Source organism: Momordica charantia, assembly GCF_013281855.1.
Source record: "Momordica charantia cultivar OHB3-1 chromosome 9 unlocalized genomic scaffold, Mcharantia_2.0 BLBB01000009.1, whole genome shotgun sequence".
Taxonomy (NCBI): Eukaryota; Viridiplantae; Streptophyta; class Magnoliopsida; order Cucurbitales; family Cucurbitaceae; genus Momordica; species Momordica charantia.
In genome coordinates this window covers 21,291,774-21,314,159 of record NW_028275167.1, presented here as the reverse complement: position 1 = coordinate 21,314,159, position 22,386 = coordinate 21,291,774, and the positions used below count along the sequence as shown (strand labels likewise).

Below are 22,386 nucleotides of genomic sequence, written 5' to 3'. Positions count from 1 at the left end.
CATATTTTGTCAAATTTTTTTGTAATATGATGGAAATTTCAATTGCCCCTTATGTCGATGACAAATTCCCATGGACACATGGAAATGTCGATGAACGTGTCAACAAATATTTAATACTATGGAGCAAAAATTATTTATATTTTGAATAGAAAATTGACATGGTAGAATACATGTCAGTTAATGGAAGCTTGCTTCCAATTATTTGTCACAACAACAAATTTGACCTTCAACATGGTCAATTGTGAGTCTCATTGTTACTACCAATTAATCACGTCGCTTCAGATTCTGCGATGTCAACTTCCCTTTCAAAATATTAACAAATGTTTTGCTTAAATGATACGTTCTTGAAATATTTATGAAAGGTGATCAAGATTAGTATTAAAATTTTAAAATAAGAGTACTTTTAAATTTAAGGGATGAGTTCAGAGGTATTCTTTGTAATATAGTCTAAACATTTATGCACACAGCTCCCATTTCAGCTAGAATTTGCAATTGGAATCTTGTTTGAGTCTTCTTGTTATTGTTGTTTGTTTCAAATTCATGAATTAATTATATGTATATTGTCTTGTTCTTGGAGTTCTTAATTTGCATATGATTTTGTTCCATCCATCTTCAATGATCTTAGAATATCTAATTTTTCTTTCATTTCGCTCATCATGTCTACTCACTTTAATGCTCATTGTTATATGTATCTGAGGAGGTAGAATTTGTTGCTTTGCTTTATATTTCCATGCTCAATGATTAATTTTTACTTTGTTTTCAGAAAAAGGGTATTACTTGGAAATAGGAAGAATAATATAATATTTGATGTAAGGCAGATTTTGAGATCTTAATTATTGCTTGAATTCAAATGGTTGAACCGTAAACCAAATCCCAGACGGGTCCTCTGGGAGGGTCAATAATTGTGATGGCATCCAAGACAGAGGGTGCCACCGGTGGATTGTTCATGGAGAGAGAGGAGGTGGACGCCTGAGTTGAGTAATGAGGGGGAGGAGGAGGAGGGGCAGCAGAGGTGGTGAGGTGTGAAAGGAGGGAGGCTGCTTATAAATTGGGTATAATGTCGGTTGAAACCGAACCGAACTCAATTATATCGAATCGGTTTGGGTCATATTTTATTCAAACCGAACCGACCTGATTTCGGCTTGGTTCCGGTCAATTTTTCGGGTCGGTTCGGTTTCTTTCACCCGTATGTACGTATAAAATTAAGAAAATAAATTGATCCCCTTCTTCCTTTGTTATATAACATTCCGCTCATAATTTGAGCGTAACTCAAATGATTACAATAAAAACTTGGTGAATTATGGCCAACGGTCGGTTGGTAATTCAAAATATGGATGCAACAAGATGTTTTTTAACTAAATAAGGCAACTTCGAAAGCTGCTATAATTGGTTGTCAAATAATCAGGATCATAGGTCAAATATTCAAAATACCATACCAATAGCAAAAGCAATGTAACAACAGTAACAACAATGCAATAACAGACGACAACAATGATAATAGCGTGAGATATTCATCAGTCTGATAATACAACATTGGAGAATAAATAATATGTGCAAGGCAAGATTAAAATGATCTTGATCTTGACGTTTCATTATTTTATCATTTTTCCACAAATTGGGATGAGCTTCTCGAATACCAAATTTGCTTCTAAGTTCTTTGAACGTGACTTCATTAGTGACTTGGTGGTGAAGATAGATGCAAGTTGAAGATTGGAAGGTAGACAGTGAAAATTGGAAGGTACGTAGCCACTTAAACACAGGATTGATTGCATATGAAGAACACTCATGTTGTCGGGGAACAATTAAGGTGATTTGAGTAGCAGAACGCCAATGTATTTGAGAATAAAGGTTAACCAGGTTTGTTCAACTGTGCTTCTTGACATGGCTCGATATTCCACCTCTAAACTTGATCCTGCTACTGTTTGGTTGCTACTTTGATGCCCAAGAGATGCAACTGATTATGTGGTACTCTTCTTGTATCAGGGCAGCCTTCCCAATCTGCATCACAAAAGCTTCTTGTATCAAGGCAACCTCCCCAATCTACATCATAAAAGGCATATAAGTTTAGTAAACTGTTTTTGTAAAAGGAGATAACATACTCAACGGTGCTTTTAAGTATCCTAGAATTTCACTTCATGGTTTTCAAATCCTTAAGCTTTGGTTGTTGGAGGTGTTGGCACACTTTATCAACGGCATGTATAATGTCCTCTTGTAAGAGTGAGGTATTGTAGGGAGCTAGCAATGCTTTTACACTTTGTTGCACCAACAAGATCGTTGTCGTTGGTTGATGCTACTATGGAGAGTACCAACCATAGATGTACTACTGTGCAACCTCCAACATCCTTGCCTTGTTGAGTAGATCTTTGATGTATTTTCGAGGTGGTTTTGTGAATTTCCACTCAAGGAAGAAATGTAGGGACCCAAGTCCTTTAATGTAAATTCAAAACTCAACATGTTGATTAGTTGTTCCATGTGACCTGTGTGATCTACATAGATTATCGAGTTTTTGTTGAAAGATAAAGAGTGATGCATCCAAACATGAGCAAGTAAACCGAACGATTTCCTATGGTAACAAGTTCCAATTGAGAAGGATTCTCATCCCTAAGACATGAAAATTTAAGGGCTCCAATGATTACCTCACGTGATAAAATTTATTTCCCAATTATATATTTGTAGAATCAACTATAATAGTTGCGAATAGACTTTTCATATATGTAAATATAGCACCAGAAATAAGATTTTGAAATATCACAGAAAAATTTGTAAGGTATGTTTCTATCACTAGACGTCTACTGCGATGTTAAAATGAAAAATGGTGGATAAAAATAACTAGGCAGTTCAAATAGATCGGATGGGTTGTGAATAGGAGAAAGACGAAATCTTCCCAAACAGAAGTAATTCTTCAGCCTAGGCCACTTTGTTTGGGACACGTGCATGTCGTGCCATTATAACCAGGGATGAAGGGGAGCAGTGAGGACACGCAAGCTGCACCGCTTGGGATAGTCTTGTCGAATGTGGTCATTCGAAGATAAAGCTGCGTGGATGTGTGGGTTGCACTACTTGTATCTACAGGGCACATTGGCCATAAGTGTAAGCTGCATGTGGTGGGTGGAGGCTCGACAGCCATTTTGGCTGCACTGCTTGTTCTAACATTTTCCTTCTTTTCTCTTTTTTTTGGTTACCACTTGTTTCTTTATTAGGTGTCAAGTTTAGGCGGTAATGAAGTGGGGTGGAGATTCGAATTTCAAAATTGGTCGTGATGACGCTTTGATATTCCCATCTTATTTATTACAGAACTTTTATTTTCTCTGTTTCTCTCCTTTCTTCCATTTTTCCTTTTTTTTTTTTAATTTCTTTCTTCTATTTTCGTTTTTTTTTTCTTTTCCATTGTTTCATCTTCCTTTTCACTGCTTTCTTCTTTTCTTCTTCCTCGTTCTCCACTGCTTCATTCTTTCATCTGCTTCATCCAATTTTTTTTGTTTTGCTACTCTCTGGTTCATGTATTTCGTCGGCATTTTTTGTGGGTTGCTATATTGTAACTTTAAGTAAAGTACCTCTTATACTACTCTCGCTTTACGTTACTTTTGTATATGATATGTCGAGGTTCGGCAATTTTCACGATCTAGGTCCTTTTGACTCATTTTTTGAGACTTAGGAGGCCTCTAATGCTTTTGAGCAAGTTTTCATGTCACGTTCTTCTCGAAGGTAGGCACCTCGGGCGGATAAAAGGGGAGCATGTCATTCCTACCCAAGTGGTGTTTCCTGACAATACTCCGAGAATACGATCATCCATCATTCAAAATGATCTAGGTGTGTTCTGCGCTCGTTACAAGATTCCCGCCACCATCATTTTTTGCGTGCTTGATAAACGAGAACAAATGACGCACCCACTGCCAAGAGAGATTCCCTTCTATACAAAGATGTTACACTACGGCATAAGGTTGCCTCTACACTACTTTATTAAACATTTTTTAAGCTTTTTTAATTGGCTGGGACCCAGATGGTACCAAATGGATGGTCCACGATTTTGGGGTGTTATGTTGCTTCGAGGCAATTGGGCGGAGGCACAGAGATCAATCTAAAAGCCATTGCCAATTTTTTTTTAACTGAAAACCGCTCCACCGAGGAAGAATTCATATTTTTACATGTCAAAACGTGCGGGGGCATGGCCGGTTGAGTCCAAAAAGAGCGCCCCATCTGCGGCCTCACCGGATTCTTTAGTGGAGCCAAGCAGTGTAGCCACCGCGGTCGCGCTGATTTCTTCAGTCGAATTGGGTAGTGCAGTCGTGGCGTCCAAACCATCTCCTAGCGGAAGCAACGCATCTGGTGTGAGCGTGGTGGATTCTGAATGGGCTAGCTAGGAAAGAAGGCTAAATCTCAAGGCCTTTCATAGGTTTCTGGCGATCCAGTACTCTAGCTCGATAAAAAGATAAAAGGACAAATTATTCTTTATCAGTGGTGACTGGTTGACCACGATGCTGCCGATCATGATTCGTTCGTCTTTCCACCCAAGTTCGGACAACCGAGTCAGTGATTCTTTACTGTCCCAATTTTCCAGCTTGATTGGTTATTATTGTTTTTTTTTTTTAACTCGTGTTTTTCGTAGGTAGTGCAGGTTCAACCGACCTCTGGCAATGATGTTAGTTGCTATCTATAGGAGATCCAGGTGACGTTTCCTTGATCGCTAAGTGGTACCTGAGACTCTACCGGCTACCTCAGCTCACCCATCCTATTCCAAACTCAAAAGTCGGGATACTCGTGGGCGAAAGGATTACATGTGAGGACCTATTTTGCTTAACTGTGAGGACCGACTAAAGGCATCATAGATGGCTGCGGCTGGCTGGTGGGGGAGGAGGCAGAAGTGAGACAGCTGGCGCAGTCTCTCCCTTGGAGGAATCCCCGATTCGGCGACGCTGGCAAGGAGGCGCCTCATTGCTCTAGAAGAGCCGCCCTACTCTGTAGCCTAGGAAGCCGCACGTTTTGCTGCCTGAGCATGAAGACAGTCAACAACGGATGTGTAAGGCAAGGCTTCAGAGTTTGCACCTACAAAAAAATATGGAACAATTACGTCACAAATAATTTGGTCTTTATAGTTGTTGCCAATGGATAGAGGTACCATACATATACTAGTAACTGGCGTCTCTCCTCTCTTTTTAATCCAACTGATTTTGTAAGGATTAGGATGAGAAGAAACCACATTTTCAGTACTACCACTGACAATAATGACATTGCGTACTTTTCCATTAATTGTACATTGGGTACAAAACAAATAGTGTCTTCAAGGAAAGAGTCGGTTTTTTGGAGTGAGTAGAATCTGTTCAAGAATGCAGGAAATTTGTTCTCCATTATCAGGTTCAACAAACAATTTTTCATCGCCCTCTTCTTAATCAAGTTATGGTTCAAGATCCTCCTTATCATCCATGATATGAATGGCCTTCCTTTGAGAACATTCGTCTGAGAGATGCCCAGTTCGCCCGTAACAAAAGCATTTTTCCAAAGTGGGTCGGGTGTAGGCATTGGCAACTTTCTTGGATGTATAAATGTCAATTTGTTTAGTTTCCTCGACCGCCTTGCCCTTAGAACTGGAGGCCATATGTTGATTCAGGAGTTTTTCATTAGCCGGTAGCAACTTTTTTGGCTAAAGAAGTATCCCCAGTAGCTCTCCTGTGATACTGGAATTTATATTTATTAGCCTGTTGTTCCTCAATGGTGACAGCAGTGGCAATAGCCTCATTGAGATACCCTATAAGCTGGACCTGAATCCTTTCCTCGATGTCATTACAAAGGCCCCCAATGCATCGAGCCACTTGATAGTGTTCATTCTCTCCAAGGTTTGTTCGAGCACCTAACCAATGGAACTCCTTGGTATATTCAGTTATAGATCTTGTTCCTTAACGGCAATTGTGATATTGGTTGTATAGTATTTGCTCATAGTTAATGGGCAAGAACCTTCCCTCATCAACTTTTTCATTTTTTCCCATGTCTGAATGGGGTTCTTGCCAAAAAGCAGTCTGGTTGGTTTCCAATTGCTCCCGTCGTGCGGATGCTCTACCTTTGAGATTGAGAGCGACTAATTTTACCTTCTTGTGGTCCGAGGTCGACATATAGCCGAAGAAGCTCTCCACATTTTTTACCCATTCGAGAAACCTTCTATTTCTAATTTTTCATCAAAAGTAGGAAGGTCAATTTTCATTTTATATTCACTGTAACCTGGGTTTTGTTGTTCTTGACATGGGAATCGGCCCCTGCCGTCCCATTCCTTAATGTCATCTTCATGACTGGACGAATCTGCCTGATACTCCCGCCGATGATGTATGGGTTGACGCCTAAGAGGGTGAAACTGGTTGTCATAATATTCTTGATATCTTTGAGGTGCAGGTAATGGTTCTTGAAAGAATCTTGCGACGAGTAAAGGTTCTTGGACAAATCTTGGAGGTGAGATTGTTTGATCTTGTTATTTTAGCTTTGTGATCCCCCACCAGAAATTCTTGGTTGGTTTGAAAGTTGATATTATCCAAACGAGCCATTACATCTTGTAGGAGTTGTCGGATCTCCACCACACTCCGCTAGACATTTTCGACTGTCCCTTCAACCATCATTAATCGACCGGTTGTGGATCGTGGGGAGAGGATAGAAGGTTGTTCCATCTCTTTTGGTGCAAGAATCTCCCAAACTAGAGCGGTTCTTCTTTCCTGCCATCGAGAGCCCAAGGAATCAAGGTGTTCTGATGCCAAACTTGGTGTAACTGAAAGGGAATAAATGTTATTAAAAGGTTATGATCTTTAAAGGGGGAAGAGGACTCCTACTATTTATAAGAGGAGTCTCGACTAAATGCTAAAAGACTAGTCATTGGGCCCTTAACGACCAACAACAAACTAACTACAATATAACAACTAGTTTAGAGAATAAAGACTAATCGATTACATCATCTTCAGTGGAGCATCCTTCAGTAAAGAAATTCGCAATGACTCCTACATTGAGCACCTAACCCCCCGCCCAATTGCCTCCGAGCCACAACACCCCAAAATCGTGGGTCATCCATTTGGTACTATCTGGACAGAGCCAAATGGAAAAAGCTTAAAAAATATTGAATAAAGGGGTGTAGATGCAATCTTATGTCGTAGTTAAACATTTTTTTATAGAAGGTCATCCCTCCTGGTGGGAGGTGCATCATTCATTCTCCCTTATTAGGCACGCAAAGATTGATGGTGGCGGAAATCTCATAACGACTGCAGAGGATGGTTAGATCGTTCCAAATGATGGATGATCGTATTCCTGGAGTATCGCCTCGAAACACCGCTTGGGCAGGAATGACATACTCCCTTTCTATCCTCCCCGAGGTGCTTGCCTCTGAGGAAAAACATGACGCGAAATTTGCTCAAAATTATTAGAGGTCTCCCAAGTCTCCAAATGAGTCTAGAGGACCTAGATCGCAAAATTCGCTCATCCCCGACATATCATATACAAAAGTAAAGTAAAGGGATAGTGTAAAAAGTACTTTACCTAACGTCATCGAAACAGAACAGCAACCCACAAAAAAACACCCACGAAATTCATGAACCAGAGTAGTAGATAAAAAAAGAATATATATATATATAGAAGAAGAAAGAATGGAGTAGTGGAAAACAAGAAAGAAGTAGAAAAGAAGTAGAAAGCAAAAAGGGAGAAGATGAAACGAAGGAAAATGGAAAAAATGAAAATGGAAGAAAGAAATTAAAAAGAACGGAAGAAAGAAGAGAAAAAAAGTTTGTAATAAATGAGGTGGGAATATCAAAGTGCCATCATGACCAGATTTGAAATTCAAATTGCAACTCCACGCCAATTCATTGCTACCTAAACTTGACACCTGCATTAAGAAACACGTGGTAACAAGAAAATAAATAAATGTTAGAGCAAACAGTGCGGCCAAAATGGTCGCCCTGCCTCCACCCAACGCGCACGTGGCTTGTGCTTGGAGCAAGTAGTGTGTCTAAAATGGCCGCCCAACCTCCACCTACTGCATTCGGCTTGCAGTTGAGGCGAATGAGTCTCACAAATACAAGCAATGCAACACACGTGTCCACGCAGCTCCATCTCCGAATGATCGCAGATGCATGATGAGAGTATCCCAAGCGGTGTAGCTTGCACGTTCGCACCGCTCCCCTTCATCGTTTGTTCCAACGGCACGACCCAAGCTGAAAAATTACTCCTAATCAGGAAGCCTCCTTAACTAAAGAATGAGAAAGAAGACTTCCACCCGGGGGGCACTGTTGAGGGCAGCACAAATAGCTTCACACTTAAGGTGCACCAAGTGTCACAATCGTACTTTAACGAGACTCAGGAAGCGATTGTGCGGCACTTGCTTTCACCCTTTAGCAAGTCAGCCAATGCGGAAACGAATAGCCGGTGGCACAAAGGCTATATGTCGCAACCTCCACCCCCGTTCTCGGGAAAACGGTTTTGGAAAACGGGGTTAGAGAAAAAGGTTTTGGAAAACGTTTGTAAGCATTTTGGAAGATGTTGTAAGCTTGAATGCAAGAGAATAGATTAGCGGTAAGACAAGAATACAACGCAATGTAGGGAGGAGACTAGGTGTACCCCCCTAAGGTAGATTATAAAGCATTTTGCCTTTGGCAGGCGTGAACATGCAAAGTGGCGAGGAGTCACTCGCCACCAAAAGTACAAGGAAAACTAAATAACAAGCAAAACTAAATACATGGCATGAAAGCATGTGGAAAGAGGTTGTTATGGGCATGTGGCCACGGGCAACACGCCCTGGACAAGCATGACCATGACATTCTCCCCCATTTAAATGGTTGACGTCCCCGTCAACTGTCGCTGCTCGAACTCTTCAATTGCTGTTGCAGCTGTCTTCAGGTCTTCAGTACGCTCCCAACTTATCTCTTCATCTGGGAGCCCTTTCCACTTGACTAGGAATTCCTGGACGTCCCTTCGTGGTCTTCCTACTCGGCGTGTTCTTTCGGCGAGGATTGACTCAACTTCTTTGTCAACCTTGTTTGTCAACGTGACTACTGGACGGGTTATCTCGTTTCGTGTAGGGTCGACAGTGTCGGGATGGTAAGACTTCAAGTTGCTCACGTGGATTACTGGATGGACTTTCATCCACGGGGGTAGTTGAACCCTATAGGATGTCTTGCCCACCTTCTGAAGGACGTTGACGGGTCCTTCATATTTTCGCACAAGGCGTTGGTCTTTGTTACCTCAGAACCGAAGTTGTTCAGGTCTCAGCTTCACAAGGACTTGATCTCCTGCCTGGAATTCTAATGGTCTTCGCTTTTTGTCTGCCCACTTTTTCATATGTTTAGACGCCTTCTCCAGGTATGCTGGGCGACTTCGGTGGATTGACGCCATTCCTTCGTGAAATTGTAGGCTTGAGGGCTCTTGCCCACATAAGGATGGTCAACAACATGAGGTAACACCGGTTGTCGCCCGCACACGATTTCGAAAGGGGTTCTTCCCGTGGTGGTGCTCTTTTGACAATTGAAACAGAATTGGGCTACATCGAGCATCTGGATCCAGTTCTTTTGCCGAGCATCAATAAAGTGGCGGAGGTACTCTTCTAGCATACTGTTGAAGCGTTCCGTCTGTCCGTCGGTCTGTGGGTGATAACTCGAAGAGATGTTCAAATTGGATCCCAATAGGCGGAAAAGTTCTGTCCAGAATGTCCCTGTGAAGCGTCCGTCTCTGTCGCTCACGATGCTCTCAGGAACACCCCATAGTTTCACAACATTCCTGAAAAATAACTGTGCAGTCATTTCGGCCGAACACATCTTCGGAGTTGGAATAAAGGTCGCATACTTAGAGAACCGGTCAACTATCACGAGGATCGCTTCTGTCTCTCCGACTTTAGGTAGGTGGGTGATGAAGTCGAGAGACACACTCTCCCACGGTCGTGATGGGATTGGCAAGGGTTCTAGTAAACCTGCAATCTTATTTCGCTCGACCTTGTCTTGTTGGCAGATGAGACACGTTTTGGTATACTGCATCACGTCGTCTCTCAGACTCGGCCAGTAGTAGCCTTTCTTTAACAGGGCGTAAGTTCTCTGCCATCCAGCATGGCCTGCCCACATCGTGTCATGACATTCTCCAAGTAGGAGCTTTCTTAGGTTCCCAGAACGGGGAACATACAAACCGTTACCTTTGGTGAAGAAGAGGTCATTCTCCACGCAAAACTGTCTAGTCTCCCCTTCGTTGGCTAACTGAATTATCGCTTGGGCAGCTGGGTCATTCTGTAAGTTCTCTCTGATGGCTTCGCGAATGGATCCAGTGAGCTTGCTCGCTTTTAGGTGAGCTAACATGCACAGAGCCGCATGTTCGCTCTTTCTGCTAAGGGCATCTGCCGCCTGATTTGCTCGACCGGGCTTATGTTCGAACTGAAAATCGAACTCGGCAAGGTACTCTTGCCACCTAGCTTGCTTGGATGACAACTTCGGTTGGTTGAAGAAGTGACAGACTGAGCTGTTGTCGGTTTTGACAACGAACTTGGCCCCTAGGAGATATTGCCTCCAGGCCCTCAAGCAGTGGACTACTGCTAACATCTCTTTCTCGGAGGCGGCATACCTCCTTTCAGCATCATTCAACTTCTGACTCTCATATGCAATGGGGTGACCGTCTTGGAGAAGCACTCCTCCCAGGGCGAAGTCTGACGCATCAGTCTCGACTTCGAACGGTCGTGTGACGTCTGCAATTCCCAACACCGACCCCTCCATCATTGCCTTTTTCAAACTCTCAAATGCTGCGTGACATTCTGGGGTCCAGTTCCACTTCTGGTTCTTCTTCAGTAAATCTGTTAAAGGCCCGGTCCGTTTCGAGAATCCTTCCACGAATCGCCTATAGTAATTGGCTAATCCGAGGAATGAACGAAGTTCTGTGATGGACGTCGGAATTTTCCACTCCTGAATGGCTTTGACCTTTCCATCCTCCATGCCTATTCGACCGCATTCTATCACATGACCCAGGAAACTGATGCGTTCTTGGGCAAACGAGCACTTTTCTCGTTTAACGTACAACTGGTTCTGTTTGAGCTTCTCGAAAACAAGTTGTAAATGTACCTGGTGTTCTTCCATGGTTGGACTGTAGACAACTATATCATCTAGATAAACCACCACAAATTTGTCGAGGTATTCGTGAAACACCTGGTTCATTAAGGTACAGAAGGTGGCGGGGGCATTCGTAAGGCCGAAGGGCATGACAAGAAATTCAAAGGCCCCATACCGAGTGACGCAGGTCGTCTTCGATTCATCTCCTTATGCGATGCGCACCTGATAGTATCCAGATCGCAGATCCAGCTTAGAGAAGTACTTTGCCCCATGAAGTTGATCGAACAGGTCTGTGATGATGGGTAAGGGGTGCTTGTTGCGGACTATGAGTTTGTTTAATGCTCGATAGTCAATGCATAGGCGGAGACTTGCGTCTTTCTTCTTCTGAAAAAGGACTGGGGCACCATAGGGAGCCTTAGCTGGGCGTATGAATCCAGCATTCAGCAGTTCATCAAGTTGTTTCCTCAGTTCGGCTAGCTCGGGAGGAGCCATCCGATAGGCGTTCTTGGCGGGCGGTTTGGCCCCCGGTAACAATTCAATCTCATGGTCTATCCCCGGTCTTGGAGGTAGATTTTTGGGCAGGTTGTCTGGCATTACATCGGCATATGCCTCCAAGACTCGCTGGATTTCTCTGGGAACTAGCTCTTCAGAATTTCTGCCTTCCGCAACAGGAATGGCCATGAAGGTCGGCTCGTCCTGGGCGATACCTTTCTTTAGCTGGAGTGCTGATATCATCTTCACTCCGCTTGGTTGTTTGATGCTTGTCTGAACAACTATGGGATCGGAACTCGTTACAACCAGGCACTTAGCAAGGGGCATGGGGATGACTTTGTGTTCCAGCAGAAATTTTATCCCCAATACTACGTCAAAGTCGTCCATCCGCACTATCACAAAGTCGACTAGTCCACTCCATGTCCCTAGCTTTACTGAGACTCTTTTTGCAACTCCCATGATGGGGAGGGCAGCCGAGTTGACCGCTTTCATCTTTCCTGGGTCTTTATCCCATCGCAAGTTCAGCCGACGTGCTTCGGTTTCCGTCATGAAATTGTGGGTGGCACCAGAATCTACCATAGAGCTTTTTGCGGCTTTCTGATTGACCCATGCTTCCACATACATCAGACCACGTTCCAGGGGTTCCTTCACTTCTTCGGCTTTCTTCTGAAGCGCCGATAAGAATTTGAGTGCTCCCATACGGGGGTTGTCATCGGCGTCTTCGGGAGGAGTATCTGTTTCGGGGCCTTCCGGTTCGATCGCTCGATCGTTCGTCAGTGTGGCTTGGAAGGCCCGGAGAGCAGCTCGATTCGGACACTCGTATACTCTGTGTGGTCCCTTACAAATGAAGCAAGATGGTCCTGTCCGATTGTTATTGTTTGGTGGGTTCGGCCCTCTCCATGTATTTCCCCCTCTCTGCTGGAAGGGTCTGCGGTCTCCTCCTCCATTTTTGTCAGCTCCCCCATTTTTAGGGGACCCCGATCTAGCGGGTCTGTGTCCACTACTGGAAGAAGCTTGGGTCTTCCTCTGTTCTTGTGACGTGTCGCTGCTAAGATTGAACAGCTGTTCGGCGGTTGCGTAAGCAGTAGGGATATCTTGTACCTTCTGTTCATACAGTTTGGCCCGGGCCCATGGTTTCAAGCCCTCCACGAAGGCGAAGACCTTGTCTTTCTCGGACATATCGCGGATATCTAACATCAACCCTGAAAACTGCTTTACGTAGTCTCGAATATTTCCTGTGTCGTAATTCACGAAGTTTATCGATTGGGATCTGAGTTCCTGCTTTAGTTTTTCCCACGTGTCGATGGTACATTTGCCCTCTTGTACATCTACGTATCTCGCTCTCCACCACAACTTCGCATCGTCAGCAAGATGCATTGTGGCTAGTGTGACTTTCGATTCCTCTGTCACCGTGCTTGTCGCCTTGAAGTACTGCTCAAGGTCGAAGATGAAGTTCTCAAGAGCTTTAGCATCTCGCGCCCCACAGAAGGGCTTGGGTTCGGGAACTTTCACCTTGTTGAACTGAATCGGTCCCCCAGCTGGGGCCTGGTTTCCCACCGCTCTCATGGTGAGATTTACTTTGGTGCCTAATTCGGCAATCTCCGCCCTCATTTCGTCGACGGTGGCTTTGAAGTCGTCGGTCAGTTCACTGACCATCTGCACAATAGTCTTTTTGGAGATGTCTATTTCTTCGACACGTTCCTCCATGTGGGCGATTGAACTCGATGAGCTTTCGCCACGCTCAAGGTTATCAGTGCGCTTAACCTTGTCTTCAAGGGTCTCAACCCGAAGCATTAACTCCCGTATAGCAAGCCCGTCTATGCGGGCATTCACGACGTCAATTCCGTCAGCTTTGGTGGAGATCTCATCCAGCCGAGATTCCACATATCTAAGGTTGTCAGGGATTTCCCTCAAGAACAACAGCCGTTCTTCGATCTCGACGAGTCTGTCGATGTGGGACTTGCCCAACTGCTTTGTCGTGGACATGGTTACTGTTTTCCACTCGAGGAGCCAACTAGGCTCTGATACCAACTGTCACAATCGTACTTTAACGGGACTCAGGAAGCGATTGTGCGGCACTTGCTTCCACCCTCTAACAAGTCAGCCAATGCGGAAACGAATAGCCGGTGGCACAAAAGCTATATGTCGCAACCTCCACCCTCGTTCTCGGGAAAACGGTTTTGCAAAACGGGGTTAGAGAAAAAGGTTTTGGAAAACGTTTGTAAGCATTTTGGAAGATGTTGTAAGCTTGAATGCAAGAGAATAGATTAGCGGCAAGACAAGAATACAACGCAATGTAGGGAGGAGACTAGGAGTACCCCCTAAGGTAGATTATAAAGCATTTTGCCTTTGGCAGGCGTGAACATGCGAAGTGGCGAGGAGTCACTCGCCACCAAAAGTACAAGCAAAACTAAATAACAAGCAAAACTAAATACATGGCATGAAAGCATGTGGAAAGAGGTTGTTATGGGCATGCGGCCACGGGCAACAGGCCCTGGACAAGCATGACCATGACACCAAGCGCGTGTGCGGTCAACACATTCATGTGTGGCAAGTGCGTACGCGGTCAACACATTCCATGTGTGGCAATCGCGTGCGCAATCAACACGTTCCATGTGCGGTCAGCGCGTGCATGGTCAGTGCACGACCAATATCCCTTATACGGACACCCCTGCGTAGCCCAACGCCACTGTGGCTTCTTTGGCCCGCCCAAAACATGGCATGCATACTTTCATTGCGGCCCCAATGGCCCCACCACACGCATGCCTAACATAGCTCACACACCACCACTTGGATCACACAATTTAGGCCCACCGCGTCGACCCCAACTGTCAGTGTGGCACGTGTGCCCCACTGTGACCCATCTACCCACCCAGCACCGTAGCCTGATGGTACAATCACTCATACACAAGGGGTAACATGCGCATGATCTAGGGTCACTTCAGGTTGTTGGCCTCACCACTCGGGTGTCGTACTCCAGGTCGAATGCAAACTATCACCACGGCCCGCAGGTCCATTCCTAGCGTGCCACACCTAGCATGGTGTGCACACCTCCAACCCAACACTACCAGGAGCGCTCCTCATGCTATAACTACTTGGAGAAGGAAGCCTAGAACCCCAATAAATACAAGTGGCCCCAATCCATTTGAGGTATGACAACACAACCCACCACACTTTAGTACAAGTCTTTGTCTTTCTTTTTATCGGTTCTTATACTAACTTAAGCATGGGAGCTTATGTCGGCACTACGCCGACATTAGCTCACCCTTTCCTTGTGTAGATCATCTTCAATTCAATTGTACGAGTCAAGATTTCGTCTTTCCCCTATTCACAACCCATCAGATCTGTTTAAACAACTCGGTTAAATTGATCCACCATTTTACTATTTAAAAGCTAGCGTGTTGAGCACACACGCGCTTGCCGCACCTCAAGTGCGCACCTATTTGTGTTGCGCCCAACAAGTGATATATAGCTATCATTGGTAGACGGGTAGATATTTGAATTGTTCTCTCAACAATTAGGTAAGGTAAAGTAACATTGCAACCTATAGAAGGCCCAAGTAAATCATGGGGTAACACGACATATAACGACCTACAAGGTACAAACACCTAGAAGGAAGCTTTATTTCACCTCCCATTTAATACTGGCGGTTCATAAACATGGGCATCATAATAGAAAGCACGATTACAGTGTCCAAGTATCACAATGAAAAATCCACTTTCAAGAGAGAAAAATCCACTTTTTAGTACTAGACAAGTAGCTTTCCATTAGTTGAAACATTGGGTGCAGTTATTATTTGTGCTGATAATACGGCATTAAAATCACCGAGTCTTCAAATAACTCACACTTTCTTTTGAGAATAGTTTCCAAAAGAAATTAATGGCCCCTTTGGTAATGTGCCCGTTTCTTATTTCTCGTTTCCAATTTTCTTAAGAAATATAAGCATTATGCAATTAATTATGTTTCTCGTTTCTTTCCCAAATTGTATAGAAATTTTGGAAACAACCAAAACAAGTTTCTTCTATCTTGTTCTCATTTTCCAATTTGTTCCAAAACATAAATAAAAAGAGTATTTTTTCATACTTGAATTCATTGATGTTGGCCATGCAATTCATTTTTCTTTATTAAAAATGAAGAAAAAGAAACAAAAAACAAGAATGTTACCAAACAAGCTCTAAGAAATTATAAATTATAACATTGCAGACCTGAAATCCAAGTCCTTCGCAGTAGAATGAGAATTGGGCTCATTGAGAATAGTTTCCAAGCTAGCGCACTTGAAGACCCTTAAATTTCCATCATGTACTGTACTGCATTAAAATCAGAGAATAATAATGCAAGCTACTTCTCGATAATAATCAAGCATCCTACAGCATTTTAATATATGCAAGCAAAAAATAAAAGCAAAACAAAAAAAAAAAAAACACAGAACACAACTGAAGCTTAAAAAAATAAATAAATAAACCCATCATTAATGAAGAGAGTATATAAAATAGATGACAAGAAGTCCTCAAAGACCCAACGAAACTATAAGGACACATTCCAGTTGACACAAATAACATTGATTGGGTAATTACAAATATATACTTATTCCATGAGATGTATTTTCAAGAGGGGAACAATAGTCTCATAATCAACTAAGATCTAGTACAATTTTATGGAAAATTTTACATAGAAAGTGACTGGTACAAAATGTTGATAGGAGATTAAAGGTCCAATCCTAGAAAAAGAAGCCAATGGCTCCCTATCTGGTAATATCAGGAACATAGTAGCGCCCACAATTAGTTACAATTCCAATTGCCTATTTGGTGTTCGTTATCATCCAAAAATTATCTTTGAGACAACTAGTTACAAGTTCTTTACCTATTTCTTGCTTTTCATTATCCAAAAACAATTCTTTGAGATTTACGAAAGGATACAAATTACAATTGAAGTTGTTCTTGGACAACCCAATTCTCAAACACAATCAATTTGGTTAAAGTTGTAACCTGAGAGCAATTTGGAAAAACTGTCATCGTTATGTCATTTGGTGACATTAAACACCCAGCTTTACATTTATCCTTTTGAACTCGAGAAATCAGATGCAAATCAACACCTCCAACCTGTTCCACACAAATAAACACAACAGAAATTAATGAATTTGTACCCAAAGATTTATTTTCAAGAATGTAGAGACGGACATCGGAAAATGATCAACTATGGTACTAAACCATCAAAATGAAGTAGTTTTCCATTCTTACAACAGCAATCCATAGGTTAAGTGATTTCCTGATGTCCGGATGTAAACCAGATTCCTTCAAAAGTGATCTGATCAAAGAAAATAAAAATAAATCCTGTCAACCATAAAGAAGCAGGAGCTGATGGTTGTCAATTCTATCATTTCCATCTCAACATCATGAATAATGATGCATCTGATATACAATCATGTACATTCCTTTTCCTAGTTTCTGATGTTTTCAGTCATACTGTTTTTCAGCCAAAAGACTGATTTTTTCATAAATTCGGTTCTCTTACACAGAGCATGCCCAAATTATTTTTCCTTTATCAGGAATCAAGGGTAAAAATTATACATAGGCTTAAGATCAATATAGTTATATAGGTCAATAAACTTAATTACAAAACATGTTTTACAAGGAAGGCGCGGTAGGAAATTTTAGTTATTAATTAGAATTTAAACTATAATCATTTCAATTTCATACGAATTAGATCTAAGCAGTAACCCTATATCCTTCTACTCATTGTGACTCTTCATTTCTACATAGGAAAAGTGGACATATAATTAATGTAAGCTAAGTTTTTTTTTGAGAAAATCATTTGCTCCTTTGCTTTTCTTTTACTTTTCTTCTTTTACACCACCATATACATGACTAATGGAAGCCCTTACTCAGGCACCCACCCTAAAGCATGACGTCACTTTTTCTAAACCTTCAAATTAGTTCAAAATCAGAGAAAGCTGAAACAAATGACAACAGTAACAGACCACTCCACAATCTTCAGAAACTTCAAGCTCCTTAAATCCACTTTGAGTTCCTGTCTCCAAGTCGAATACCGGTACTTTTGTTCTTCAACCATTTCTCATGTCATCAATATTCTGTAAATTCATAATAGAACTTAGAAGTAACAAGTGTAAGCCAACTACAAGAATGATTTGTGGCTCTATTCTCTTTCTTATGTAATTCTAGTCCTGCCTAACTCATATATTGCTCCTCTTCGAGAAATCTCAGTGAGATTTTCCTTTTCACCACTTGTTATTCATTCTCTCCTTGAAAAGATGCATTAGAGAAAGGATAAAGGTAAACTTCACAAAGAAGCCACAAACTTGTAGTTGGTTAAAGGGTGTAAATAGCAATAAAAATGAGCATTTTGGACAAAAGCTCAAAATGGACGCATCTTCAACCTTGAGAAGTGACAGATCAAGCGTGCTGAAATCATCATATTTGAAATCCCTCACTTGTTCAGAATTGTAATAACTCTCAAGGGAAATTACAGGTTTGGCTGTGCTTATGAATTGAAGCAGAACAGGTAGCAGCTTTTGTCGAGACTACATTTCAAGATTAACTCCCAATGCACCTTGACAAGGTCAGAAGAAGTCATGGAACTTCTATTGGAAGATGCCACCCTGTGTTCATCATCTTTTGGATAAGGTGATACTTCGGTGATGTTAAATATTTTAGGTGGGGGTATAGAAACAATTACATTCCTTGAATTCCTAGCTTCTATCTTTCTTCTCATTTTTTCACTGTTCCACTTCCATTAGCTATTCAATAAAATTTTAGCATTCTCATAAATATGGTCCCTATTCACCATGCATTGTGTGTAGTGTTCATGACATGAATTGAATAACAGCAGACTTTGTACCTTTGCTTGTGAGCCAATTGCTACCAACTCTTTTTCTCTCTTTCAATGCAGCTTACGTTATTTTGTTATTGAATAACAGCAGCCTTTGTACCTAAGCTCGGGCAAGATAGTCATTGAGTATTGTTATCAGTATCACATACAGGATAAACATAAATATTTATGTATTAGAATAAGGACAATAGTGATATCAGACTAACAAACAAACTAGAGAAAGAGAGAGATGGGGAGAGTATTATACCATGTGAGTGCAAGTAAAAGCATTTTCTCAGCTCTCCAACTTCTGATTAACAATGCTAGAAGGCAAACCCAGTGTTTGGAGGGTAACATCATCTGGAAGTATACCATCTGCTCTCATTTCATCAAATAGTTCATGTGCTTTTTCAATTTTTCCAAGCCTGAGATATCCAGCAATAAGAACAGTGTAAGTTATCACATCTGGTGTAAGATTAGCTCTCTTCATATCATCAACCAAAAAGCTTGCAAGATCCAGTCGTTTTAACTTGCAGAATCCATCAATTAAACAAGTGTAAGTAACAACACTAGGTGAACAACCATCATTTGACATTTCCTTAAACAAAGCCCAGGCCTTCTTCATGTCTCCAATTCTACTAAATCCTGCTATCATAGAAGTGTACAAAATCTTATCTGGAACCAAACCTTTTACAATCATTTTCTTAAATAATCTATATGCCCCATATGTTTCATTCCTATTGCATAACATATTAACAATAATAGTAAAGGTGACAGCATTGGGTGTAACTCCTAGTCTTTCCATTCTTCCATACAGCATTAATGCCTCTTTCATATTAGACTGTTGAGCAAAACCCTCTATAAGAGTACTATAGTGTACAACCCCTGGAAGTATATTCGACTTAAACATTATTGGCAAAAGCTCCCACACTTTTTCTAAGTTTCCTTCCTCACACAGCCTCTTCATGATTATATTGTAGGAATATGAGTTAGGCATAATACTGTGATCTTTCATATAAATCATAAGTTTCAGAGCCTCTTCCAAGTTCCCTTCTCTGCAATACCCATCAACAATAAAATTGCAAGTCATCGTATCAGGCAAACCACAATGTTTTAGCATGAGATTGAAAAGCTCTATTGCTTTATTGAAGTGTCCCATTTTGCAAAACCAATGAATCATTCCACTAAAATTGAAAGCATCAGGACATAAATGATTGTCTACCATCTCATCCAAAAGTTTGTTGGCAGTATCCATATTACCATGTGAACAAAATCCTCTAATCAAGATGTCGTAAACAATCAAGTCATATTTGTAACCAAGTTTCTGAAGTCTGCGAAAAATATCTAGTGAGACATCCATCAGTCCACTCTTACAAAGACCATAAATTAGAGACGAATAGCTGACCAGTGATGGTTTTAATTTATAAAGTTCCATTTCCTCAATCAGACTGAGACCTTTCTCAATTTCCCCTCTCTTGCAGAACCCATCAACCAAAATACTATAACTATAAGCATCTGGTAGCATTCCATAACTCCTCATTTCCTGGAAAACCTTCAAAGCTTCCTGTGTCTTACCCACTAGGCAAAATTCATAAAGAATAGGATTATAACAATAAGCATTAAGAGGTCGATTTTGGCGTCTCAGATTTTGAATAAATAATAAAGCAGACTCAACAGAACCAACTTTACAAAGAGCCCGAACATAAATGCTGTATGTTACAACAGTGGGTCTCTCACCACTGCTCAGTAATTCCTCCAACAACAAGGTTACTTTCTCAATGTTGACATCACACCCATTTATCCTTTGGCAAAAGAAGTTCATCATAATGTTGTAGGTATACACATTAGGATTTGGGCCAGAAGTCTTCAAATCCTCAAACAAACTTCTAACAAAATCCTCCCTATTTGCTTCAACCAAGCACTTGAGCAAAAAATTGCACGACAAAATATCCGGCTTAAGTCCCATTTTCTTGGCTTGAACAAACACATCCACAGCATTCTCAAGCATTGAGTTACCAGAGAAAACCTTTATAAGCATGTCAAACACAATAGCTAACTTTTCCACATCATAATTTGAGTCCACAAGAAATGGGAGCAATGCAAATAAATCTAGCTCAGCCTCCCTAGCATGGCAAACAATATCTCGAAGAAGAGAGTAAACTTCCATTCGCATTCCCACCAACGCAAATACATGAACCATAATTCTAAATGCATATAAAGAGTTAAAATACCCATGACGTTTCACGGCCGTTGAGAACCTTACCTTCCTCGCAACCGTCCAGTTCAAAGTTTTTAGCACCCGAACTACAAAAGGAAAGATCATCCCTTTCCTCCTAACAGTTGAACAATTTCTTGTGACATTAACTTTAGGAACAACTTCAATTTGGGCTACCGGACTTTCATCAAACACATAGTCTTCAACCAGCAGCGCCGACAAGGAAGTATAGCATGCTCTTTTGGAAAAGCGGTGGTAATTAGCAACTTGATTATGGCGTAGAACCAATTCAGCTGAACATATTTTCGAGCATGAGCAAATACCCATGTTGAAATTTTTTTTCAAATTGCGTTCGGAGGAACTGTAAGTGGTATGAAAATGGATAATTTTGAAGTTAAAAGAGAGAGTTTTTAGTTTTACCTGCAAAGTGCAGGCTCGCCGCTCGGCCACTACATCCGTCTTTGATTTTACCTAAAAGGTTATAAAAATAAAAAATTTCTAAGGAATATTTAAATTGATAAATCATCATTTTGTTAAAAGAAAAATTATCTCATTTTTGTCCCAGTATTGCCTTAATTAAGGTTATTGTTTAATATTTATTTTATAATTTTCAGCTATTTTTTTTTTCAAATAGGTAGATGTTGCAATTATGGCATATGTTTATGCAAAGAATTGCACCACACTATTTAACGAACCAAGTTCGAACCCGGTCCCCGACTCGACCTAAACTCAAGAGCGAACCTGCACAGGAAGGCAAACACTCCAACGCTCAAGTTAGTATAGGTCGAACTCAATATTTAGTTCGAGGTGAGATTCGATACCTGAGTGTGAAATGAGGCCCTCTATTTATAGGTGGTGGATCCGACAGTACTCACGACCGGCGGTTATATGTTTTTTCTCATGTCGGACCTATCGGGTTCCGAGCAGATCAAACCCCAATCAGGTCGAACTTCGACATGTATACTTAGTCTTTTTCAATGGGCGAACCCAGTCTCCTCGACGGGTTCGAGGTGGACCTGGGTTATTTCACTCCTTGAACTCCAATGATTATCCTCCACGTTCCAAGGTATTTTTACCCCCAAACATTGGTCACCTCTCTATCAGTTACGATCTCGATCTGGCAGAGAAGTTTTACCCGACTCAATTTGGACATGTGGCGACTTCTAATTCGTAGAGAGAATACGACCGTTGTGGAAGATGTTTCGATCTGCCAGGCTGTCGGAGCATTCAAGTATTTCGTCGTTACGAATCTTGAGATGATCCTAGCCGCTCGTTCATTACATGTGTACGGCGCAGAGGTTTTTCCGATTAGCTATAAATAGTTTCGAGACTTCAGGTCAAACCTTACGTTCCCTGAATTTCTGGAGTTTGATCTGAAACCAGCTCGAACCCTCTGTAGGTTAGTCACTTTTGTTTTACTCTTAGCTTTCGAATATGGTAGTTTTCATGTCTTTTCCCTCCAGTAGTGATAGTTTAGGTAGCGCAGGTCGAACTATAGCAATTCGCCCCCCAAACCAAGTGACTCTGGGGAGGACTTGGCTCTTAAGTTAGAGTTCGAGCTGGAAGAGATAGAAAACTTTAGATTTTTCGACGATGGGGAGGATAGTGACACTTCCACCTCGGGCCAGGGGTTAGAATACCCTTCGAAAATGCCTGAGCATTACCTCGGACCCCTCCATAGGGGGTTTAGTTTTCCAGATGATATCATCCTTAGGATTCCTAAAGAAGGGGAAAGAGCTGACAATCCTCCAGAGGGATGGGTCACTCTTTACTTAAAAATGTTTGAGTACGGCCTCGGACTTCCCCTTCACCCCT

General features: G+C 41.7%; 2 protein-coding genes across 16 annotated transcripts; both read right to left on the bottom strand.

Annotated features, from left to right (window-relative positions):
• Positions 1 to 1,410: 1,410 nt before the first annotated feature.
• On the bottom strand, positions 1,411 to 21,029 carry LOC111022308 (uncharacterized). Of its 15 annotated transcripts, XM_088117172.1 has the most exons (9): positions 18,625 to 21,029; positions 18,387 to 18,477; positions 17,926 to 18,147; positions 17,509 to 17,619; positions 16,769 to 16,835; positions 16,517 to 16,630; positions 15,737 to 15,838; positions 2,100 to 2,601; positions 1,411 to 1,998 (listed from the first exon to the last, which is right to left on the bottom strand). In XM_088117172.1, the coding sequence occupies exon 1, from the start codon at positions 20,896 to 20,898 to the stop codon at positions 18,652 to 18,654; it is 2,247 nt and encodes a 748-aa protein (XP_087973298.1). In that variant the 5' UTR covers positions 20,899 to 21,029; the 3' UTR covers positions 1,411 to 1,998; positions 2,100 to 2,601; positions 15,737 to 15,838; positions 16,517 to 16,630; positions 16,769 to 16,835; positions 17,509 to 17,619; positions 17,926 to 18,147; positions 18,387 to 18,477; positions 18,625 to 18,651. The 15 variants fall into 15 exon arrangements, with proteins under 15 accessions (XP_087973298.1, XP_087973303.1, XP_022155166.1 ...); XM_088117177.1 differs by lacking the exon at positions 17,926 to 18,147 and having other exon boundaries at positions 16,709 to 16,835; XM_022299474.2 differs by lacking the exon at positions 17,926 to 18,147.
• On the bottom strand, positions 11,247 to 13,517 carry LOC111022320 (uncharacterized). Its single transcript, XM_088117442.1, has one exon. The coding sequence runs from the start codon at positions 13,515 to 13,517 to the stop codon at positions 11,247 to 11,249; it is 2,271 nt and encodes a 756-aa protein (XP_087973568.1).
• Positions 21,030 to 22,386: the final 1,357 nt, after the last annotated feature.